Below are 26,493 nucleotides of genomic sequence, written 5' to 3'. Positions count from 1 at the left end.
AGTTTTTGTGAGTCAACTGAAACAACACAAAGTAAAGAGAGGGTATAATAAACTTTTCTTGTACCCTTCGTACCTAATTCAATGCAGATGATAATAATCATATCACATACGATGCTGAGCGATGCACTATTGTCCTAATGCTCTTAAAAGAAGTATAACTAGTAATTTCATTCATTCTTTGTACTTTTTTTTCCAAGATTTTTCGGCAAAGAGAAGTAAAAATCTTCCTTGTTCGTTCCGTTTAATCGATGGCTTTGCTACAGCTGTGATTACTATAAGAAACTGGCCATTTATCTTTGATTATTGAACTCTTTTGTTGTGTATATATCTTGAGTAGTTGATATGTCTTTTAACGTTTCATCTGATTGCTTCAACCATAACTTAAGCTTTGGTCTTTGATCCCGTTCTCCTTAGCTGCCTTCATCTGTATCCAAATGCTCAAATTTTGTACTGGAAGCTGCTTTATGCTTATTTTTCTTATTATTATTCAAGGACGTCAATTAGTCACAAAGAAATACGCTTGTTTAGCTATTTAGGTATGTTTCTTCTTTTTGTCAAATTCGCACCTTTTGGGCTGTTGAAATTTTGGAGGGTAAGATTGCGGTCATCGTTAATCCGAGCCTTTACTAATTCAGAATGAAGAATAAGGCCTTCTGGAATGAATATTCATTGTGATAAGCTCACTTGACACACTTTTTTGGCACTCGTCTTTCTCTCCCAGGAAACTGCAGTCGATGCGTCTGCCCGGTCGAAAACATGTAGGCTCTAGGCCCTGAGCAGAACTTTTATTTTGGAAAGTTTTCGCCCGTTGATGTCGTGCAGTAAAAAGACTATATGAGAAACCAAGTACATGTAGTGGGGTTTTAGGGTGCGAGTAAACAATTTTTACCCACACACTCAATTGCTTCAGGACGAAAGCCAGCTATTGTGTATTGGATCGGCCTGAAAAAAATACCAGACCTGTCTATTTGTACAGAAGTGAACGGACACATGGGTGGTGAGGAACGTCCGGCCCGTGGGCCGTATAAAGCCCATGAAACTGTTGGGTGGCAGTCACAATTTTAAATTTTATGAAAGGGGTGCTAAACATTTCTTCAGCCTGGCTCTGAATGACATAGCTGATGTAATCGTACCACTATCAAAACAATAAGGATATCACGGTACACAGAAGCCGACAGGTATAACGTGGGGAAAAACTAACTTCAGCATAAAAACACAACAAAATATATTGCAAGTCAGAACGCAAAAACCCTAAGCCAGACAAGACGTACTAGAAGTTGTCCTTTGAAGCCATAAGCAGGCAAAAAGAATGAGTCAGATACACGAATCATCTTTTTACTTAACTATGTGAGTGGACTAGCAAGCACGCAAGCACAAAAAACGAACGCATGGCTGAGCTCCCCTTTCTGACTTCCTCATACTTACATACGCACACATCTACATGCAGACACGACACACGCACACATCGACGCTTAAAATCCACTCACCTATTTTTGAAACACACACATAAACGAATAGGATTTTTAAAAAATCCCTACAGCAGCGGTTATCAACCTGTGGGGCTCGCCCCCCTGTGAGGTTGCGACATGCCTATGCGCGAAGGTGGTCATTTTTATAAAAGTTTCTTAAACCGGTATTAGGTACATTAGTTTACATTGTGTAACCGAGTGGTGAGGGAGCTCAAACTCCAAATCTCTTCTCCCTATTCAAGTACACCGTCTCGGCATGCAGTGACTTCTCACTTCCAAAACTCAAAACACAATCCCCCTCTCAACAATTAAGCCTCCAATCTCCCTCCTCTAGCCTTTTGCCCTCTCTTTCCCCAATCTCTCATCGCTGACTCCCCTTTCCCTCTCCAGTCACACCTCTCTTTCTCTTTTTTTTAAACATCTAAAAGGCACGCATTCAGGAAACGTCCATCATTCATACCCTTTCGCCCTCGCAGATGCGCTGATCCTAGCACAAGCGGATTGTCCACGCAAGAAGAAGAGCAGGTCATCGACCTTTCGAGTGACCAATCCCTGAAAATGGTCTTCCAAACAACACCAGTGCCAAAATTCTGGATTAGCATCAACGGTGAATATCCTCTCCTTTCTGAGAAAGCAATGAAAGTTCTTCTGCCATTTTCAACTTCGTATATGTGTGAGCAAGGATTTTCAGCATTGGCAGCACTGAAGTCGAAATACAGAAATCGTGTGGACGCAGAGGCTGAGCTGCGAATAGCAGTGGGTACGAACATCGCACACAGGTTCGCTTCTCTATGCAACAGCAAGCAGGTTCAACCTTCTCATTAATCAAAGAGAGTGTCCAATAAAATAATATTTATTAGCACCGCAGAATTTGCTTTAGTAAAATTTCATTAACAGTTATACTTCCTGCAGATACGAACTTTGTTCTTCCGTTGTTGAATTGCATTGATTTCCTCGACGCGGTGTTCTAGGTTATCTAAGCCCCCCTCTTCCCCTACACCGACCTATAGCTGGCTAAGGGGGGGGGGGGGCGGACGTACCTTTGTTCGTCAGTGGGGTCAGGGCCGCCGAGAGCCAGCCCGGGCCCCGGGACAGACGACCTCTCAGGGCCCCTTGTACTTGTAATCGTAAATTATTTTCCCAGTATATAATGTATGTTTACAATTCGAATCTCAATATCTACACTCAAACTCAACTTCTGCATGTGTAATGCTTGGGTGTTCTGTCCTTAGACCTTTCTTTAAAAGAAAAAGAAAAGGAGAAGAAAAAAAATCCACTGACCAAGGCCGGGCCCCCTTGACAGCCGCGGGCGCGGGTACACCAGACCCCCCTGTCCCCCCCTCTCGTCAGGCCTGAGTGGGGGCGTCACAAGTAAAAGGTTGAGAACCGCTGCCCTACAGTATGTGGCTCTGATAAATAGTAAACAAGTCAATCCAATTAGCGTTGACATGATGTTAAAGTGAAAATAACAATGACTTGGTGATAACCGGATTTGTGTCTTATCATAAGTTATGTTTAAATGCTGAAAGTATATTCCCCGATTTAAAAGACTATTAAGTGACACAAATGTTACACATCACGGCAAAGCTCTGACACACGAAACCAGGAAGAACTCGCAAAGCCACACCGACAGAAAACCTATCACCACAGACTGATTTGACTGGTTAACATGGCGAGAGTCAGCCACATGGTGTAACGATGTGCTTAATAAAATATACAAGGTATACGCCATCGCGATGATGTTAGGTTTTATGAATGGTTGTAATGTATCCATAAAGCTAAAAATGTCTAAAATATACTAGGTCTGTTATTATTATTCAACATGTCTTGACTATTATGAGTTATGGATTGTGTTCTGTTTGGATAAAACATGGTGTAGACGCTACGAAACATTACAGTAGACACGATAGATTATGCATCAACCCTTGGAAGTAATTGTACAAGAGGAATTTGAATGGGTTATGTAACCGAAGATACACAACGCAATATTTGGTGTTTTGCGCCAAGCCAGCAACTAAGGCCATGTCAGGAAAACGCAGCCAGCCATGTAAACAGCCATATGTAGAAAAAAACAGCGTGCCCGAGACGAGAGCTAAACCCTGGACAGCCAACCGGGACCTTACTGATGACAAGCGCTAACCGTTGCGCCACCTGACCGAGCCCCGGCAAATAAAGAACTCAGTCAATATAGATTACCCACTGCTAATTAAACAAAGAATTCCTACCGTATGTTGCTCTGAAAAATAGTAAACAACTCAATGATAGCAGCTTTGACATTGCGTAAACCTCCTCACAACAAACTGATCTACACAGCAAGATTTGTCTCTTCTTCACAAGGTATGTGCCACAAGCTAACGTTGAAGGACTGTTAGCTGACACAAACTTTACGCATCACCAGACACGTGAAATCTCTACACGCGGCCCCAGGAGCCACACTGACAGGAAAGCCTGTTACCACAGACTGACTTGACTGGTTAACATGGCAGGAGTGAGGGAAATGTGGAACTATTTGCTTAATAATATGTATACAACCTACACCCACTGAACGGGGGTTACATGGGGAGACCTAATCTATCCAAAGGAGCTAAAAATTTCTTACAATGATCAGGTCTATTATTATTAGCTGAAAAGTCTTGAATTGTGTGAATTGTGGGTTTGGTTCTGTTTGGCTAAATCTTACTCTATACGTTACAAACTCTTTGTCAGCTCCAGCATTATTCCCAGACAAACCTTTTTTGACTCCTTCTGGTTTTCCTGACTCAAAGAAAGGTGAACATATGCTTCTGTTCTTTATTGCCATTGAGGGTTGACAAGATTGACTGATAACCTCAGAACTCAACAACGCTGGCATGTGTGTTTGATTGTGCGCCAGTCTTCCTTTAAGGGGACGAAGTCCCACACAGTGTCGAGTGCACTCACGGACCCACATGACAGTAATGTAGGTCGATGTGTGAAGTGGATTCCAAGCATACCCACTGTGTCATACGAGCTCACACTACTGTCACCTACTCTTAAAAATGAGGAAAGGAAGTGGCTTCCGCTTTAAAGGTCGTAGTTATTTAACAAGAACCACTCATTCTGTTAATCTGTATCTGGTTTTACTTTTCAGGTCCTTTCCACATTCAAGCTCGGACTAAAAATCTTTTTCCCCCTTTTTAACAGATGATTGCACATAGCACCCTTGTACTGATAACAGCGTGTTTTACTGCTAAGATAATTTATTGTGCATAGAGAGGGTTGTAAAGGAACTTGTTTGGGCACTACAGAGTAAGAGATTTTTGTCATTTATGTCAGGGAATGTGTAAATGCGTACGTTCGTTTAAAGGAAAGGTAAAGTGTATAAACAATGGCATTCAGTTTGTAACCTTCTACACTTTCTCGACAGATTCGAAACCAGCCTACCAAAGAGCTGAAAGGTATCAAACTGCTCGTTAGCAAAGAAGATCAGTGTACTTTTTTTCCCTCGATGCATAAAACATGGGATGTAACTATATTATTATTTCTTTTAATTGTACATAAACTGTGCAGGACTACAGGAATGTACACTACGTGTGTCACAGCTTAAGTTTTTTTTTTTTGTTGTTGATTGGTTTCTGAGAAATATTCAAAAAGGATTGAAAGTAAAACATCTGTACACCAGCCAGGAGATCCCCTGCTCTTAAGAAATCCGAGGCAGAGCATTGGTTCCCAACACTCACCCTCCCCTTTTTCCAAATTCCGACGACTGCCATTTGTCAGTAAGTTTTGTATAATCTTCCTCTTATTTTTCTCTTTCCCGCTCTCTGTCTTTTCATTGACTTTCTACTTTTAATTTCTTTTACTTTCTTCTCTCACTCAGAGGCTAGAAAAGATTTTTGCTATATAAAGATTTGTACAGTGAGGAATATACAAAGTCATGTTCGTAAACATATAAAAGATGAAGCAATGAATAAAAGATGCACCTTTATTGTCTTCAAAGCGAAACAGATTTTAAAACCATACTACATTTGATTTGTTCTTTCTGTACTAGTATTCATGTTTAAATAATAATGACTTAAATACTATCTTCGGTATCGATAACTGTAAACATTTCATGAAACATTTTGTAAATTGAAATGTAAATAGTCTTTGAGACAGCTTTATGTCAGATAAAAATCACTTTCTTTTACCAAATATCACATTGTACATATGCATAAAAATTAATAACTAAAGACTAAAGAGAAGTCGGAATGAGAGATTGTAATACTGTGGTTTTTTTACAATATTTAATGAAAGATCTCAATTGACTGACAACATTTCAGTAAAAAATATAGCACACAAAAAAGTGACAATAAACTTCAGGAGGCATATGAAACTTCGAAGTCAGTCGAATATTGTGTAGTAGACCTAAACAATATTGTGTATTTTATAATTTTAGCCTAACGAACTGAAAAATTAAAAGTCTTCTAAATATTTTAGAATTTTTGTATTACTTTTGTGAAACGTTCTAAAGCATGTCATGTCTAAAACATAACATTTTCATGTTTATTCACTTTACAAGCGACTTCTGACAGTATTACCTTGTTATTAGGTGTAAAGTAAAGGAATCAACTACTTGTTCTTCTACTAAATTCAAACTCTAGTATGTCAAGAAACTGAAAAACACACTAACAACAGTTAGAAGATCAGAAGCTTGTCCGATCTCCCTTACTTAGCTGTTAATGCGTGTTTTTCTCTCGTTTGTTTTTTGAAAGTGTAAAATGTAAAAGCAAATAAATACACAAGTCAATAGACACATTTAAAAAATGCTGCCAGATACATAAGACGAGTATCTATTCTGTTTTTAAAATATCTTTATCACAAGAATATATTTCACATTTAAAATTGCATAATTACTGTATATACAACAATTTCATACGATTCGATCATCAAAAATAGCTCATCAGTAATGAAAGTGCAAGAATAAATACAAGAAATGTATTAGTTCTCTTTCGAAATTATCGTAAAATTGAAAACAAAATACTGCAAAAAGATAAAGAACAAGATACCTATATAGGAAAACAATTGTATTGCCTATTTTTTTATTAAATCTACAAGCAGTGTATTTAAAAAAATAATGTTTATAAATATACACAAAAAATATTTAAAAATTACAAAGTTGATAAAATCGGTGTCTTTATTATAAGTAGCGTTAAATATTACAAAGAGTTTCTATCGTCAATAAAATTGATAATTGTAAATACTAATTGGTGAATGTAACAAACAACTCTTTAATTTTGACATAGACATTCAAAACCCTGTAATATCAAGTACTGTGGTAAATACTTCTTTTAAAAAACGCGTATGACTGCATTTGAAGTAAAGATGGAAACTAGTCATTGTAAGAAGAAATGGTAAATACTGAACACTTTAACTAGGAAATCAATTTTCTTTAAACCGCAGGACAACAAGAGCCCCCCCCCCCCCCCCCCCCCCCCCGCACACCTGGTTACTGCTCTTTCTGGAATATCTGGAACAACCACAGAAATTTCTCAAGAAAATCCCTTGTTCTCGTAGAAATCCTCCTGAACTGGATCACTGGTGTTTTCGTCCTCCTTGGGAACTTCGTAAATGTGGTATGTGTCTTGATCTTCGGTTTCCTTTGCTGGCATTTTTAATAATAATAGTCACACACACACACACACACACACACACACACACACACACACACACACACACACACACACAAACATACACATTGACACGTACACACAGAGACACACACATGAGAAGTGCAAACATTTACACTCGCAAGCCGTCACTTTAATGTAAGCTATACGCTATACTAAAGTGTTTTTCTTACTGTTTCCGATATAAGAACTATAGAAAAGTAATTCAAGTATTTATTGAAATTATTACAGTTTAATTAGGTATGTGGTTATGATTAGATGGATTAATAACAGCTAATTTATATTTAAAAATTTTATTTTGCTTTCTCTTTTTTTCTTTATTTCCTTTAAAGTTTATATTTTTGTGTATCTCTTGTACAGCAATATAAACAGTCTACCTTTAATTACATGTAAAGGGAAGATAATTAATAAAGTGTAAAGCACGCAAAATAGAATGAAAATATCATAATATTATTATGTTTTCAAACACGTGAACTCTGGAACAATTTTTAATATGTACCTGTACTTGGGGTAGTCTCCTCACCATTTAAGCTTTCAAGGTTTTGGTATGAACGCTGACTCTTAATTTCCCTTAAGGGTATCTCACCATAGACATGATCTACAGGGTAAATTTAGACAAGGTTAGTTAAACTCATTATTTTGTTTTTAAGGTTTTTTTTCTCTTCTTTAATGTCACTCCAATTTTCCTTCAGATAATTTTCTCTTTCTCATTGTATTTCAGTGTTTGTAAATGAATTTATCATACTTAATGAAGTGCTTTAAACTCATTTGTATTTCAAAATCTTAATATTACAGTTTGCTTTAAATACACTAGGACATTAATACTGCCGGACTACTTACCATTGCTCACGGAAGCAATCGGGGCACTGAGTGAGAAAAAGACAAATTGAATAAAATTAAAACAATTTCATTGTTTTAGAGTTCTTTCTCCTTTCTGTCTGTCTGCCTTTCAGCTGTATAAGCAATGTAAATAATCTTTATTGATGCTGCTCTCTTGGCAGAAACTATTAATCTTGTATTTTGAAATAACTTTGTTCTATCCAAATATTTTGTAAATAAAATGTTACCAGAGCTTCCTTCTGTCAAAGTATATTATGCATATTAGCTCTATATATTTGTAGATATTAAAAAGTAAATAAATAAATAAGCTATTGAATATACTCACATGAGAATGTGGCAAGCAAAAACATTTTTGACACAATACATGTGCCTCTCTTTATTTCAGACATGGTAAATTTCTTCGCACTTAGCAAGTTAGTAAAGCACATACTGAGTCGCAAACTTCTTTGATCTTTGCTTACATCAGAAAAAAACTATTTTTTTTATTATACCACAGACATCAGAGATTTTTCTAACAGTGTTTTAAAATTTTATCTCGTTGAATCAGGCTTTCTTGACTTACCCATTTCCGAGTAGAAAATTCCATCTAAATCTAACAGCTTTGTAAATTTTCAGTCAGGAGCATTTATGGGGCTGATCAAACCCTTCTCTTCCATTTGTAAACTACTTTACACTAGCGAACATACACACACGTAAGTAGGTTAATACTAGTGTAGAAAAAGTTTTAACCGCAATGTGATGATGACAAACAAATCTTAATGCAGAGCTGGCTTATGGATGAGATAAGCACCTAAAGGCAAGATAACAGTACTTTATGCACACTTGCAAAAATGCACATTTGTAATGGATGGAAAGAAGGGGCTGAATTATATTCCCACTCAATGCTGATAAGTTTGTGGTGGAATTTAATGTTTTTAGAATGAGTGGAACAATGGAACGAGTACAAATTATTTCTCTTTATTTGTTTTGACCTTTTCTCTTGATCTTGATTTCTTTTCTTTTAATCCATTTTTTATCTGATTCTTTTTTCTGTTTCCTTTGTCTTATTCCTTCTTCCTTTTACCTAAGTGACTTCTTTCCAAGAGCCACTAAGCTGTCATTGTCAGATTTGGGTCATCTAATAGAAAATAATATGAACTAGGTACATAAACACACAAATGGAATGTCTTATTGCAGCGAATAACTGTACATGGTTATTGCAAAGCAGTTACCATCAGCAGGTATAAATATTTACATAGCTGTTTCATACAAAGCGTGTAAACATTTTGCTAAGCTGCTGTATTCAATGTGTTTATAATTACTGCATGTCTGTTGCACATTCAATATGCAACACTAACTTCAGAAGAAACAAGCGACGTGTCACACTACATGTATAAACAGGAGTTAATCAAAATAATTTGAGGCATACTAAATTTTTGCATATAGATGCGCAAATTTATTTTAATTCCTTATTACTTATATATGTATAGTTGATCGGCTATTTCCTTTTTTCATTAATAGAAAAAAATATCAAATCAAAAAATTTTGGCATAACTCCACTCAATTAATACATTATACATTTTAAAATAAACATTACAGAATAATAACATGACTAATTTATTCCCTAGCGTTTTTAAGATGGTTGGTCTATATCTCTGTTACATTCTCAACAAGAATATTAACTTTGTTACGATGTCTTCAATTATCTCTTAGGCAAGTCACGTGAATACTTTGCTTCTAAATTAGTAAAACCGATTTAAATAATTAGTGTACGATCAGTTTGTACATACGCTTCGGAATACTGATGTGGTGGTGACTCTGTTACGAAAGAACGACAATATGTTACAAATTGAACCATATTTCAGAAAAGCTCATTGCGTCCACGGGTATCAAAGCATCTAGTCTATATGACAGTGTTACAGGCACAGAGATATTTGCTCCCCATTTGGCCTTACAGGTAGTTTAGTCCTTGTTACTCCTTGAGAAGCCTAGGGCCACAACCTTAAAAGTATGCACTTTTTAAAATCTTTTTGTCTCTTTCTAATAATAGTGTAATGCTTGTGTAACTGATAGACCTTGTGTTGACAGTATTTTACGAAATAAAAACATTCGAGCAGTTTGTGTCCATGTGTGCGTGTGTGTGTGTGTGTGTGCATGCGTGCTAGTTTCTATTTTCCTCTAAACTTTTTATACCTACATTACTAGTGAGCTTAACCTGGAAATATCAAGCCCAATATTCATCATTATTTTCTCATTCATTAATTGGTTCAAGCTAGTGATCGTTAAAGAGAAATGAAATACAAACACTTAACAGATTAACTGATTGCTGAAACGTTTATGGGTTCGGATCTGAATGTGTTTTACTGATCCTAAGCTCTAACTTTCCATTGGAAATACTTGTGAAGGGAAAACATTTAAGATTGTGAGACATTTAAACTCCATGTTTGGGCTGACTGCTAATATGTAGTTATATTTGCTTTTTTGTGTGTTAATTTTTTCAGCAAGCATTGACCTCAGGTTTTCATATTTCCCTGATACGGAAAAGTAGTGTTATGTGATCCCGCTGACCGACACAGTTTGATTAAGCAGGGAACTTTTTTAGCAGTCAAAAGACAGACAGAAGTGTGACACATGTAACAGCTGGTGTTATACACGCACCATCATGCCGTCTCGAAATCATTTTTCGCAGCCTCACGATGATGACAGCAAGGACAATGACAACAACACATGCAAGGCCTAATCCAGCGCCAAGTCCTGCTCCGAGCACTATCTGAGAGTTTGCACTTTTGTCACCTTCTGGCTCTGAAGAAACAGTAAATACAGCACTTGCAGACACAATGTTATTACACAGAGCTATAGGTAATATTGCACACAATCTGTTAAAAGAATCGTTTTAAAGCTTGGATTACCTATTAGTTTTAAATATGTATATAGAGAGAAAATAGTCTCAAGATCAGAGAATACCCATGCACATACAGATGGGAAAACTAACAAACGTGTGATTTGGATAAGTGGGCATAAGGATGGACAGTAGTACAGAGGGACTGAAAGATAACTGGAGAAAGTTTGTGAAAGTATGTGAATGTTATTGGGACACATCTCTAAAACTCTTAGCTGCACTTGTGCATCTTTCGTTCAAAAGGTATATGAAGTCACAGGTGGTCTACTTTTTTTTTTTGTTTTCTTGTTTGACTTTCCTCCTTTCATTTCCTCTCTCTCTCTCTCTACCATATCGTGTATACAACACAACAAAAAGTATTTTGAACCGTAAGATAAATGCTTTATTAAAAATAACGTTTTACATTTATATGAATACTGTGTTGTAAAATATTAAAAACGACAAACTGGATAACAATGCTGATCTTACAAATATGTAAATAGTCAAAAAGAACAAAAAATAAAGTTCTGCATTAATATGCAAAAATAGAAGTATATATTGAAGCCTATCAAATAGGCAACTCATGCAAAACTTTAAAATACATCTTTTTGTCAGGCTGTGATATATTTTGGAGTGAATGATAAACATAATTAGATGCCCAGTACTCACTGCCAAATTTTGTATTTGTCGTTGTCTGAGTCCAATTTAAACTCTTTATTTAAGTTCTTTTCAGATATAATGCCCGGTAAGCATAGAAAATAAACATAATAGTAATTTTGTTTGCACAATTACTTTGTAAGTGCAGTAACAAGTTACTGGTCATACAAGAACCAACTAGATAGGCTTTTGTTTTTTTTTTGTAAAACAGCATTTTGGTCATGTACATGTTAAACTTACTTGTAAGAACAATTAGCCTTAATGGCCTTATATGTAAAAGCAAATACAGCTAGCTGTAAAGGAGGACATAGAATGATTCAATACAAAAAATATTACTTTCCAAAATTTTAGACAAAGTTTGCATGAATTATATTTAACTAGGAAGTAAAGAGCACTGTACAAACATTTATGTCTGTTGACGGTAGTTGTTCGTTATAAATTAGAATTTCAGATCCGGAACATCTTTCTCTTTCTCTCCGATTATAAAAAAAATGATAAAAAATTAAACATGTCAAACTGTAGTGCAATGTCTGTTCATTTAGACTTAAAGTTTTATTTACACTTCTAAACATGTATCAGTGCTAATTAGCATAAATATGGTCTACAACACTTGATTACTTCCTCTTTTCTTTTTGAAACACTTTCCTTTTCTTTCTCCTAGCTTCTCACAAACACACTTTTCATCTGTAGAAATATTTCTGCTCTAGCTTTAGACATAAAAGCTATTTTTGATTTTGCATAGAAGTAAGATAACAATCAAACTGTTATTTTACCATGCAGTACTCAAACTGACATATTGCTTCATGTGATCTTTTGTCTCAAACGTTGACTTTATAGCTATATCGAGCTTTACACATGATATCGTTACAAAGAGGGTTTTCTTAGCATGAATATAGAAATTATAAAAAAATAAAGGTAACTTTTTACTTTAGTTAACTAAAACTTAAAGCATTAATGAAAAGTTAAAATTATCATTTGTAAACAATACTGTTTTAGGTAGTACTACCATGATCTCAGCAAACTGAGCAGAAACAATGAACAACAGAAAGGTGTTATTAAAGTCAATGAGCTATTTAATACATAAAACTTTGTAATTATATACAATTTACAGTTCAGAAGACAGCTAAGTCATAATAAAGATTATAAAACGTATAAACTGTACATAACAGCGGAATTATTTCTTTATGACAGCAGTAAAATAAATAGTATATTATTTGCTTAAATACCTTCTTTATTTATTTCTGAAAAAAGAGTATTTCTTGATGAGTCGTAAACAACTTATTTGCGATTTGAAATGACATAAAAGCATATGAATGTATTTTACTACGTGATGAATAAAAAATATAACATTTTAAAGGATGAATATAACTAAATAATTAAAATGGAAAAATTCAAACACAGAAACGACATATTTTATTGCTTTTAAAAAAAAAAAACTTTTAAAAATAGCATAAATTAGTGAGAAGAGTTGTTTAGTCTGTAGGCTTCTGTCGTGGAACTATTTCAGCATACTCAGTGGGCTCCGATACTGGTGGTGGTGTTGGGTGTGACCGTGGGGTTGCCAAACACGACAGTGGTGTAGTTGAGACCTTGCTGGCCTCGTCGCTGGATTTCTTTTGCTCCTTTTCTTTCCTGAAATGCAGTTAATGCTTTATGTTTTTCTCTCAAAAGCTTTGTTTAAGATGTAATACTTTTTTTCTGAAAAATGTCTACTTATTTATGACTGAGTTTTCTAAAACACATTTCAAGATAACATTCGCATTACTTTTCCATGCATTTGTAGACCTCACAGATTCAGTATATGTAAACTATGTTAACTATTTACATTTAACGCGTGCAGTCAAATATTATTATTACAATATTTGGTTCCTGCGATTAATGCGTCTTAGCAGCTCACAAATAACACTTGAAAAGCTGGAATTGATAGAATATGATAGAATTTTTTTATTTACGGTAAAAAAAGTTTTCTCTTTTATGTTTACAATGTCTTTCGGTCTCTCATTCTAAACCCATTCTTTATGTTTACAGCACCTACCTTTTCTTGTTCTTTGTCATCGAACCCACAGTTTTCGTACTCAGATTCTGCCATTGGAGACATTGACAAGGCACCTGATGGAACAAATATAGATCTCCAAATATACATTTTTTTCTTAAATTATGCATGGAAATGATTTATATAAAGACACAACATTGAGTTTGGTAGTTTATCTTTTAAACAGACACTGACTTACATGTGTGTCTTTTTACAAAACATGACTAATGCCTACCAGAAAGCAAACACGAAGACACCAATATGTACGCTGTCTCAAGAATACTGTAATATAAAGTTAGGGTGGTAAGAACTGTTGTTTCCTTACCTCCGCCTTTAATACCATGTGTTCTTTTCAGACAATGGCTTTTTGTCTCCTTTTTGATAAAACAAAAATGTCATTACTTATTAAGTTGACCACAAAGTAACTAAATAAACTTCACATAAAGTAACTTGGGATCAAGATACAAAGACAAGCACTGTTAGACAGTAATACACCTGCTTACAATAATTAGGACGCTTCAATACACGGACACACATGAACGAGAAGAGCAAATTGTTCTTTACTTACAAACAGTTTGACATACCAGGTTAAGGTAAATCAAATGGAATCAAGAATGAAGCACACACATTTATAACCAACGGTTGGCTTAAAATGATGTAGAATAGATATTCTTCAAGTGGCCACCCAGGGAAAGTACATTTTTTTACAGTGTCTTCAATTCCAAGCCTACATTAATCTTTATGACTAGAAAGACTAAACAACTGAAAAATACTGTACTGAAAGTTAACGAAAGCTGTTAAATACCTTTTCCTTTCTTTTTTCCTTTACCATGTGTCTTGCTGATTTTTCCTTTTTTATCTTTTGCCGCATCCTCAGGTGTTGTGGAAAGTGTTGAGGGGACTAAGTCGAGTTCAGTGCGTTCTTTTCCCTTCTTGACTACATCAGCATACACGTCCGTCATCGTCGAGGTTGTAGTCGGTTTTGGATCCTTCTTGTCGACGATGGCATACACCTCCTTTGGTGTTTCTGCACTATTATCTGACATAAAAAGAGTGTACAAGTCCATGAACTCTTGCTAGATTTAGCTTGAACTGCTAATAATTTTTTTAAAGCATAACGTACACTGAATTATATGTGCAGGATTATACTGAGCAATAAGTATCATACATCTTATATATATATACAATCTAAAAAATATATTTCAATAAAGAACACTTTTAAAATGTGAATTCTTCTAGTATTTCTAATTCTTTTTAGGAACGTTTATTTCAGAAAAAAATACTGTTTCTATTTCTTTTACGCTCTCTCTTTCTTTCCGTGTGTGTGAGTATAAAGATACTGACTTTGTTCCTCACTAAAGTCTTCTTCCACAGCGTTATTCGGTCTGCCAAAAAACAATTTAAGAGATATCTGCTTAAAATGCGCATAAAAGTTGATAAAGAAAAGCCCAACCATTCACTTAGAAATCTAGTGAAACTCTTAACTTTTTACATTGTTATAGTCTCAACAAATGTAATGACAATGTAAATAAATTCATGTTACGTCTTAAAATCTGCTTTTAGACACAACAATTTATTAAAATGAGAATAAGTAACAAACTAAAAATAAATGCAAAAGTACTCACAGTGAGGGGCCCTTGTTACGTTTTCCTGTGAATGATAAACGTTTTTTTAATCATAAATAAAATACGATTCTATCGTTAAGCGACCATTGATTTTTTTGGCAAGAATATTCTAGCTAGCTATTTTTTTTTACGTTTACTGCAATATAACATTTTAAAATAGTAATCAGTGAATGTAAAGCATTTTTTACATTGATACCTTAGATTACGCATTAGATTATAAGCAAAGAAAAAAAAGGCAGGTACGAACATCAATATTTTAGAATAAGTATCAATAACTATTGCCTAAATCTTCTGCTTTTTAAAAAAATATTACTAACCTTTTCGTCGAACAATAAAGATGATAATGGCTACAATCAGCGCAAGAAAAACTACTCCTCCAATAACTCCTCCAACAATAGGTCCTGTTACAGGACCAGGTGAATCTGCTTTCAAAAAAAGCAAAGATTCTCGGGATGCTGGAGAACTGTATGTCACGTTTATCGTGAAAGTAATTCATTTTTAAGTGACATACATGTAGTGGTCGGAACAGTGCGAAAACCACGGAGACAAAACTTAAAAAATATAAATGTTTTAATATCTTTTATATTTAAAGTAGCCAAAAGATTAAATAAACCGCAGTCTTTATATTTGTGTATTATTTTGTAGTCTGTGGAAAATAAAAAATAGTCAACTTGTTCATAACAGTTTCTGATAAAGTATTCATTCCTTGTTTGTTTTTATTTTAATAAAAATATATTTTTAGTTACAGTAAAAGATTTTTTGCTTGTTTAACAACCTGCGCACTCAACAGACTAAAGGGATAGTAATGATGAAATAGGATATCTGTATTAAAATGAAACGTACAATGTAAAGTATTCGGTCGCTTGCAAAGGATGCAGAGGAACGTTTACAAACCAGCATAGACTATGTGCGTATATATCAATGCAATTAAATTTTATATCGTTTAACAATAATACTTAAACCCTTACCTGTTATTTCCATTGCTTTTGTTGTTGGCAGTAATTTTTCTTTGATTTCAAACGCGAATGAAATGTCTCCAAGATCATTGCTGAAAGTAACGGTGTAAAACCCAGGGGGTGTAGATGGTTTGGTTTAGTAGAGTCACCGTGCAAGTAATCATAGAGCTGTACGATGTATCAGATGAACAAGAAGACCTCACACTGTTCTCATATTCAGATTTACTGGAGATGAAATTATTTGCTGATCCGTTGTAAACTACTCCTAGCAGATTGGGTGGAGGGTAAGCATTCATTTTAAACGTCAGACCGGCTTGGCCATCCACAAACGTTGTGAAATAGGAGTCGTTCGAAGTTTTCTTAGGAGAACCTGTCAAATAAGCACAACTACAAACTCCAGTTAAACTAAATAAATAATAAATATGATTGTTAGTTATGGAACATTAAAAATATTCATTTCTTATGACAAAGATATAAACTGGATTTTTTATTTTAATTTCCTGAAAAAAAGGTTTTGTAATTTTTTTTTTCAAATAGACTCCGTTACTACAACTATAAAGAAGAGTATGGTAAGAAAAAAATACGTATTTACACATTTAAAGACAGTTCTGCATCAACTAAAAAAATCGCAATCTGTTATTCAGTTCTATTCCAGTTTAGTCTCTGGAGTGTGGCTGGTAAAGGAAAGAAGGGAGGAGGAGACTAGATAAGTACAGTGACTGACAATGTTCTTCGCAGAGACCTCTGGTGAGAGGTGGCAAACACGTTTAGCGCTAGAAGATTTGTCCTCTTCTTAATGATTTAGCCAGTCCTTTTTTTCCGAATACTGACATTTCATCACCTTTTTTCATGAGCCCTCTGAATGATGGTCTTAGATAAAGTGCCAACACACGAGGCGTCACTAGACATTTAGTGCTAAATCATTTTTTTCCTCAGTAAAGTCGCTGTGACTTTTGAAATCCTGGTCTACGCACTTCTGCGGAAATGCAATTTTTGAGAGAGCAGCTCGCTGGTAGTTAAAGAAAGTGATTTATTGTTGTTTTATGTATACTTTTCTTTGCTCTTCACCACTACATTCTGTTGTAAGCTTAGTTTACATCTTATAGAATCTTACTCTGTCGGTTCTCTGCATGCGATGAGGAAGTTCTTGTCAAATAGATACTCTATAATAAATCTCATCATTAATACAGTATTTGATCTCAGAATGTCAATTGCCTAACGCAAATCAAACCTTAACAGAGATCCGCCAAATAGTCGAAGTTCTGTGTTCCTGTTCTATTTCTAGACCGTTTCATACTTTTGCTAGAAGTTACTTAGAAGTAGGCGACTAGAAGGTATCTCTTTTGTTCCATCGCTTTTTCCGGTATTTAGTCTATCAATTTAAGACAGCATGTTTTCTGTAAGTATATACCAACAACTGGCGTTCATTAAAGAAACTGTAGGCGTGTGCATCGTGTCGAGGGTTCTAAAGCTGTGGCATCTTTCTTATTTTAGAAGTGACTTTTTAATTCAGGTTTGTTGTTGACCTAGCTGTGATGCTGACAGAAATTGCAACGATTGTTCGTATAATGACAGAAAATGACGAATCCCGACACGGCATATGCCAAGTTGTCCCAGCAGCAATGCTCCAGAGAGTTCTTTTACTTGTCTTAGTAGTATAACCAGTGGAGTTTCCTTCTTTCGATTGTGACTTGTTTTGTTAGGTTGACTACAAGGTTTGCTTCAACAGCGTACCTGCATTTATCAGTCTGGAGCTTCCAAGTGTGCAGTATTGTAAGTGTGAAACTCGGTCAAGTCCGGTTTGATAAAACGATATTTCTTTCTTCAAGTCCTTTTACACTTGTGACATTCATCTTTTTTGAAAGTGTGACTCACAATGAATGCCTGCTAGCCCGGAAAACTCTAACATACAGCTTGTTCAGCTTGTTCGGTGCTCAAAGGTATTGTAATTATTAGTGGTTTATTCAGAGCAGTTCTCCACGAAGGATTATGTGAATTCAGTGTCAATAATACCTTAGGACTTTCAGTTAGTTTTTTCTTGAAAATAATTATGCTATATAACTGTTTATTTGTACACTTAATGTATCTAAATTTTATTTAAATAAATGCATGACATTAAAAACTAAAAGTACTACAATAAATAAACAAATGAGTGAATATAAGTCAAATGTCTCTGATATCCAAATATTATAGAAAAAAAACCCAAATAGATCAATAATAATTAAAGTTGTAACTACACTTAAAATAACAATAGTGTTAATAAGCATTTTGGTAGGAAAATTAGTTCTTGAAAAATACTTAAAAAAACAATAATACTTACACAAAACAATCAGAAGTATATTTCTTTGGTCCGCAGAAATACTGTTTTCTGATTTACAAAAGTAGTTGTATGCTGCTTCACAGTTTACAACATTTATAGTATATTTCAGGTCCGACTTATTATTAGCCACAAATAGGTTCTGAGTTAGGTTGTCGTTGCCCTTTCTAAAGAGACTTATTGTTGGCAGTGGTCTTCCCTCAGCTTGACAAACTACGGACACATTTGTGTTTTCTGTGACATTTACAACAGCGTCTTCTTTGTCACCAATCTTGAAACTTTCAGCACTCGGGATGCATCTAAAAAGAAAATTCATAAAACATTTTATTCGTGACGACGTTTGAATAAGTATGATTATGTTATTTTAGTATATTATGTAAATAGAAAAAGAAGCCCACAAATGTGGCATCATTAAAAGCGTACTAAATAAGCGACACTTTAAAGTTTTAATAACTTTTAATAAGTACAAATGTTTATAAGTAAATTAAAAAATGTTTATACTTAAATTATCGACGCGTTTGTTTATGCAATCCAAAGTAGCGTTCGTATTAAATCGATAAATTTAATAAGTATAATTTTGACCAGTAAAAGAACAAGGCATTTAAACTTGGTTAAAGCATCACCTGCTATAAGTTATGCCTGAATAACAAACTTTCAAGAACCGTTATAAATATTAGGTACAATGACAATGAACATTTCTGTTTTCAGTAAGCTCATCCCCATAAATGATGCTCGGGGAGTGGAATGGGTATTAAAGTAAAAAATACACTTATCTAATACAAAAATATAGTTACAACATCAATTAATTTGGTAAGAATAGAACCAAGTAATTTGCGAATTATTTGTTATCCCTAGTCAGGAAAATATTATTAGAGTACAAGAAAGCCAGAAATTGGCGTCTGTTGTGCTTAGTTTTCTTTGGGTAACTCTGCTGTTGTCAAATTTTTTCTCCAAGAACAACTAGGACACATATAAATAGGTGTGCTATTTCGATTAAGGAATGAGCAATACATTGTAAAATAAATGAGTTCTGGCTTTATTGTGATTACTTTATGATAAAAAAATTGTAGATGTTTCTCAGGCAAAAGTAAATAGCGTTGTAAATAATGAAAAAAATACGACACATACATGATACATGACAACAAGATATACTTCATAATGAAACATCAGAAACAGCAAAATACAAAAGATTTCATACATATCACACGAACAAGTGACGCAGGTTAAAGAGAGAAACGTAAAATGAATAAAACTTGCATCCCAAGCAAGGGTAAAGACAAGAACTATATAAATGACGTTTTCCAAAGTAAACTTACAGTTTACTGTTACTGTGTACTGTGTACTTTGTACAGCATTTTTGTTCCACGTCAAGTTACACGTATTGCTTGTCCCACTGTATGACCTGTTTACTTTGTCGATCTTGAGCCTCGAAGAGCTTGCGCCTCTCCAGACAAGAGAACCAGATGGAAGTCCCAGGTCATCGGAGTAGCACAGACAGTCTATGTCCTCACCCTCTGTTACATACTGCGGACAGTTGTGTGAGGAGGCTTAGATGGACGTCCTAAAATAAAAATATATTATCATGGTGTACATTATTCTTAAATCTCAGTAAGATTGGTAGTTAAATTTAATGTGGTTTGTAGCAGGAATTACTTCAAAACATGACAGATTTAGAGACCGCTAACCGGAGTTGTATGGCTAATGTACAACAACAGTTCAACACTCTGTAAAATACTATGGGTTCACCTGAATACTAGGTGTGGGCTATTATCTTAGTGGTTACTAAACTGTTGCACACCTTGCCGTATGCAAGTTGTTTACGGGGTTATATGTAACAATGTTTATAAAATGTAACAAAAGGTATGGTTTTTATATCACTAAATAAAAATATAGATGACATAGCAGATACAAATATCCGTAACTGAAAGAAATTGACCTGTTTAAAAACTCAAGATATGTCTAATATCACTGAAAGTTTCATACAATTTACTAATCAAATAAAAAATAGCAAAGACATAATGTCTAAACAAAGCACTCAACTCACTGATTTCGTTACTTCCATTAAAGGAAGGAACCACTCGTACTTCACCAGGTATAATGATGACACTGTAGTTGTACTTTCCTTCTGGAGGAAGAGTAATCTTAATTTCACAGTTGCCAGAAGCATAGTTAGTTCCCGAATCAGTCTTCATTGTAAAATTTCCCACCAAAGAAGTAAGTTGTTGCTGACACATAAACGGTACATAAAGAGGTTTTTAAGTAATAAACACATGTAAAACATTCATGTATCTTCTTTTCCTTTAAACGAAAGTAACACAACTCATGGAGTAACTTCAGATATATTAACATGCATAAGATGTGTTATGATAATTACAATATTTAGTCATTAGGCATTAAATTTTAAAAGAATACGACTGTTAGCTACAGTAAACTGTGTAAGAAATATTCAATAAACAATAACCAAATGGTAGAAGTAGGAAAACAAATCTCTACTTTAATAACGTGACTTCTTGTATTCTCAAACTTTCAAGGAATAAAATTAAGGTGTTGAGCGTAAAATCGCCCATGGATTTGATGTTTATTTACTGTTTAAGCGAATATACAGAGATAGATGATAAAAGTGCCTATACCCACTGTGGTGGTAATAGCGAAACAATTCAAAACCGGTTTTGTGGGTTGTGAGGCAGTGAGACTTCTTTGGATAAGGTAAGAAAAGGCAGTAATTTTCGAGAAAACAGTCATGACATTAATTTGTGGGAAAGTTGGGCATAGGAGAAACAATTGAAAAAGTATTAAACAATTTGTAAGAAAAGCTTACCTGTGAAGTCTGGTATACATAACACAAATATCTGTTTCTCCTTGACCGGGCCTTGGGAACAGCACACGAGCCAGTTACTTCCCATGTGTCTCCACTGAACTGAATCTGGCATGTGGCATTCTCAGCAGGGTCTGTAAATAATTATATGTACGGCGGTGAAAGAAAGAGACTGTGCGTACTCGTTGCATTTGCAGGAGCGCTCTTAATCACACGCGCATTCACACACACACATCGAGAAAGAAAAAAATATATATAATGTGACAATAATGGGAAGGAGGCATAGAACGAGGATGGCTAAAGTGCCTGAAACTGTGTATAATAACAATGACATTGTAGATCGACGTGAACATGATTTGATCAGATATTTTATACAATGGCAGTAATACGTACATTGCTCGTGAGACAGCTAACAAAGAAATAACGCGGTCTCTATCATGCTGTAGATTGCCTGGCTCTTCAATGTGTAATGATGAAATGAAAAGTGTAAAAATGCAAGTCAATAATCTGCGCCAGAACTTGTGATCCATTTGCTTATTTATGTCTTTCAACAAACCGTTCAGCTGATGCTGTGAAAAGCGTTAGTTCTACTTACTTCTGACTAGTCAATGTCTTTACCAATTTTGCAATGACTGTAATAAGATGTATGGTGTCAAGAACATTTCAGTGGTGTTCCACACCGCACAGAGTCATTCGCATAGTTTTTCTAGACTTCACAAACAAGAGCCTTCAAGCTGTCAAAAACAGCAATATATTGCCAAACAAATAAAAAATAATACGAAGGTAAAATGAAATAAGCATAATAAGTGTTAGTGCATATATGCGTATTCTACACAAATCCCATGGGGTCATTGCCGCATAAGAGAAAGCACAAAGCAAAGGTAAAGAGGTACGAGACCCCACCCGAGCTATGGTATTAATACGAATTCTACATATATACAGTCACAGTCAAAGGAGGTAAGACACTGTTCAAATACTCCATAGTCAGCAGTATGGCATGTAACTGAATCCACCCAGAGAGAACACACTTCTACAATAGCGAAGAACCAGACAGTAGCTTAACTCCGCCCTTTGCGTAAATGACGAAAATCTACACATCACTCTCATCATACCCCCGTCATAACACACAGTCACTTTCTTATCCACTTCTATGTTATATTTCAGACAGTTTCCTACACCAGTTGTCTCTCTCTCTCTCATCTCGGAGACTCCCCATCCATTTCAAACTCACCCTGTTTATCCGTTCGCCGGCTGAACGTTCTCGAAAATCTGTATCCCGTATTCCAACATTAAAATTAACCCCATTTGATCTCACTCGCTACCATGACAGGTGTAAAGCCCAGGTGGGAACAAATATATATATATATCTTTCTAGCTTTGCCACCATTCTCCGAGGAAAGACATGTGACGCGACATCAAAAACATCAATTCAACATCGCAAAAAACAGTTCACCCAGTAAACCACCATCCGGGCATACCCTTTGCTCTTCCATTTCCCCGCTACCATTTCAAAGTGAGAAACAAAGCCGAATAAATTTGGCCGGACACAAGTCCCAGACATATGGAAAGGATGATAAGTGTGTTCCTTTGCACTGTCAGGTTTTGACCTTCATACAGACTTCCTTTATTCACATGTTAAAAATGCTCTTTGGTATAGTCTAACCCTAACCCTACATTAAATTTTAGGAATCACCCAAGACTAAAGCAAAGACATGGATAAATGATATGATACTACATTTTACACCCATCTTTAATCCATGGTAAAGTTATTAAGAGTAGTGAAGCAATAGTCTTATTTTTAGTGTGCGTGGGCACGAGTGTGTGTGTGTGTGAGTAACGTGTGTACGAGAACGCTTGCTCAAATCGTCAAACTATACTTACATACTACATCCAGCTGACAAGTCACCCTTGACGTCTGCTGGCAGGACAGGTCAGTTGTAGCTAAATAATTTAAATCAGGGAATGCGGTGACATAAACTGCGATGTCACTTGATGTCGGTGAAGCTCTGCTGATCTGGAAGAATTCAGGGCGCCTGTCGTTGCTGCAGCTTGGATCACAGGTAGATATAGGTTCCGATCTCCACCACCAGTAGACGTTTTGTGTTGCTACTAGCCCTGTACAGACAAACGTGTTGCCTCGGCCTTCTTTTACCTCCAGGTAAGTACTGGAATCGCACAGTGACTGTGAGTCAACTGAAACAGCACAGAGTAAACAATGTAATAAAAGTGTCATTGTAGGCCTCGTACCTAATTCAATAAAAATTATAATAATAATATCACATAGGATGCTGAGCGATGCCCTATGTATAAATGACTTTTAAAGAAGTATAACTAGTTATTTCATTCATTCTTTGTACTATTCTTCACAGGTATTTTTGCACTCTGCTTTAGTGTAACAAAATGGATAGAGCGTTATCAACGCCATGTAGTTTTCTCCCTTCAAATTGTTTACTAATCTCTCATCCTCTTTCCGTAGGACTGACGGATTCGTAGATTTTTTGGGACTTAGTCAAACTCCTTTGAAGGATGTTATTGTCTTTCGTCAGCTAGAAGTTGTGCAGGTCGTTGAAATATTAAGTCGATTGGTTTGCATCATACTGTGATCACCGTAAGAAGGGGGCCATTGCTCTTCGATTTTGTTGTGTATCTGTCTTGAGTAGTTGGTATGCCTTGTGATGGCTCCTCTCATTCCTTCCGCAATAGTTCAGCTTTGGTCTTAGATCCCGTTCTCCCTAGCTGCCATTATCCGTTTCCTAATGTTGCACTGTACTGCTTTGTACCTGGAAGCTGCTTCAGGGTTATTTTTTTCTTTTTCTTTAGGGCCGTCCATTATTCACAGACATCTACATTTTTTTTAATTACCTAGGTGTTGAGCATGGGTCTCTTCTGGGGTAAATATCCATTGTCCTTTCAATGAGCTTGGTGGCCCCGTTATTCCTCTCCAAATAAACTGCAGCCGATGAGTTGGTCCGTTCGTTAAAACGGTAAAACGTTAAAAACCCTAGAGTCTAGTCGGAACTTTATTTCGGAAAGCTTTTGCCCGTTGATGTCATGTTATAATAGTCAAAACACAGAGGTTATGCGTAATCAAAGGGTGGAGTTTGACGGTTGAGTAAACAACTTCCTCTAACACACTCAAATCATACGGGTCGAGAGGCAGAAAATGTAGTACACTGCTGAATTCCTGTACAGAATGCGTGGGTAACGTCCGGCCCGCGGGCCTTATAAAGCCAGTTGACTGCTTTTCGTAGTGTAAAACAGTGATGTCAGAAACTACAATATCCACACCGTCTTCTTTGAAGTCTTTCAAAGGATTTTGCTAACCTCTGTAGGATGTTATTACTAAATGTTGAAAATTCCAAAAGCTCTCATCGACTCTCGGTGACTGCACTGTTGAAGTCTTTCTAATACGTAAAAGTTAATATCGCGCTAGTAAGTTGCTCCCGGTTGGCGATGATGTTAAAGGGAGGCAGCTCTAGCTCACACAACAGTACAGTTTTCTTATTGGTTACCTCCCCTTTCTCAATTAACAATGTAGTTTCAAGAGTGAGAATCGTGTTTCCAATCGGGTTATTCTCATTACCTCTTACGTGCTCAAACATCATTAATGTCCTATCAAACATTATAGTCTGATTTATACTCCGATGAAAAGGAACGGCAGAAACATTCTATATCCTTAGATAATATAGATGCATTTAACTGTGCTGTCAGCAGTAGAAGGCTGAGAGGCTGGCGATTAAGTCAGAGTTTATAATTTTTTGAAAGGTAACACACTTTTCTTGCTTCAGAATGACATAGCTGATGTGATCGTACCGCTATCACCATATGGATGCTGTAACGGTACACAGAGGTTGACATGAACAGCGTGGAGAGAGAGAGGGGAGTAATACAAAGCGAATTCCACAAGAAGAAATCTTGTGAACTAAAACAGAAAACACCAAACCTCGCAAACCAGAAAGATATACTGCAAGATGCCCTGCATCTAAAAAAAGCATAAAACAACAACAAAACAAAACACGATAACAGGGAGAAATTATAAGTCAGATACACAAATCATTTACTTTATGCGATTTTGCAGACAGAAACAAAACTAGCGCATGTCGGAGCTCCATTTCTGACAGCCTCACACATACATACTACGTAAGCACATGCACGTACGCACACACAGAAGCTCATCATCCACTTAACCATTTAGAGACACAGACATTAATGTATATTTACTTATAGTAAACGAAAGACCCCTACCGTGTGTGGCTCTGATAAATAGTAAACAAATCAATCCAATTAGCGTTGACATGATGTTGAAGTTGTCAAAATAAAAACTAGCCTTGGTGATAGTCAGATTTGAGCGTTCTTCAGAAGTTATGTGTCACAGCCTAACTTGTAGACTTAAAAACTATCAGGTGACACAAACTTCACACATCACCAGACACACGACGGCAGTAGGCACCTGCACCACACTGACGGGGAAGCGTGTTACGACAGACTGATTTCATTGGTCAACACAGCAAGATTTAGCGAAATGGTGCAACGATCTTCCAATTGAAATATACACTGTGTGCTCTATCTAGCTAAAGTAGAGTCTTAAATGGGGTTCTAATTCCTCCATAAATCGAAAAATATCCAAAGGTTATCAGGTCTATTATTAATTTTGTAGATAAGTCTTGGCTACTATGAGTTATGGGTATTGTTTGGTTTTGTTTGGATAAATCATACTTCACTTCAGTTTGTTGCTATTAATATTAGAGCAGCACTTCAAACAGTATTTTTAAAATACTTTTAAAATACCATAATACAGAAATGTGTATCTATTGGTTCACATTTTGTATGATAATGTTTAGATAGTGCTTACGTTTGAACAAAAAGCTATTTAACTAAAATATGCATACTTCTAAACTTCTGAATTCAAAAGGATTAATTAGTACTGGTAATCAGCTTTTCCCGGACATGAAATCTTCTCATGGTTTCAAGTATAATGACGGATTAAAATAATATATAAACAGATAAAATAAACTCTGTAGTCACACAATGGAAATAGGTTTTTCATGTTAATTACAATTAAGTAATTCAATCGATGTGTTAAAATGTGTAAGTTAAGTTAATAAATCAACTATTTTGAATTTTTTTATTTTATTATGCTTTTATACTGTATATGCCACGTCGTAAATTACGAGTTGTCAAATGGAATAAATATTATTTTTATTAGACTTTTCTCCTAATTTTACTTGCTCCTGAGCTCACCACAAATATTACAAAGTCTGATGCTGCTGCTGCTTCTGCTGCTGCTGCTGCTGCTGC

General features: G+C 35.6%; 1 protein-coding gene across 7 annotated transcripts; it reads right to left on the bottom strand.

Moving 5' to 3' along the window:
* Nucleotides 1-6,897: 6,897 nt before the first annotated feature.
* On the bottom strand, nt 6,898-25,686 carry LOC112568100. Of its 7 annotated transcripts, none has more exons than XR_003099992.1 (14): nt 25,441-25,686; nt 23,077-23,388; nt 21,199-21,329; nt 20,425-20,505; nt 19,697-19,941; nt 18,384-18,679; nt 16,076-16,433; nt 15,425-15,529; nt 15,108-15,132; nt 14,827-14,867; nt 14,288-14,521; nt 13,808-13,856; nt 13,486-13,559; nt 11,643-13,082 (listed from the first exon to the last, which is right to left on the bottom strand). XR_003099992.1 is itself a non-coding variant. In XM_025245202.1 (12 exons), the coding sequence occupies exons 7-12, from the start codon at nt 16,086-16,088 to the stop codon at nt 6,959-6,961; spliced, it is 423 nt and encodes a 140-aa protein (XP_025100987.1). In that variant the 5' UTR covers nt 16,089-16,433; nt 18,384-18,679; nt 19,697-19,941; nt 20,425-20,605; nt 21,199-21,329; nt 23,077-23,388; nt 25,441-25,686; the 3' UTR covers nt 6,898-6,958. The 7 variants fall into 7 exon arrangements, 1 of the variants encoding a protein (XP_025100987.1); XR_003099990.1 differs by having other exon boundaries at nt 15,425-15,532; nt 20,425-20,605; nt 25,441-25,685; XR_003099989.1 differs by having other exon boundaries at nt 20,425-20,605; nt 25,441-25,685.
* Between the last annotated feature and the right edge of the window lie 807 nt (nt 25,687-26,493).

This window comes from Pomacea canaliculata, linkage group LG7, assembly GCF_003073045.1.
Source record: "Pomacea canaliculata isolate SZHN2017 linkage group LG7, ASM307304v1, whole genome shotgun sequence".
NCBI classification, from domain to species: Eukaryota; Metazoa; Mollusca; class Gastropoda; order Architaenioglossa; family Ampullariidae; genus Pomacea; species Pomacea canaliculata.
This window is presented reverse-complemented; position numbering and strand designations above follow the sequence as displayed.

Coding starts and splice junctions, on each gene's coding strand:
- LOC112568100 (XM_025245202.1), bottom strand. Junction 7,963..9,705: donor CCACATCAGTATTCCGAAGC/GTATGTACAAAC, acceptor TTTCTCACTCAG/TGCCCCGATTGCTTCCGTGA. Junction 7,072..7,595: donor GGAGACTACCCCAAGTACAG/GTACATATTAAA, acceptor TAAAAATGCCAG/CAAAGGAAACCGAAGATCAA.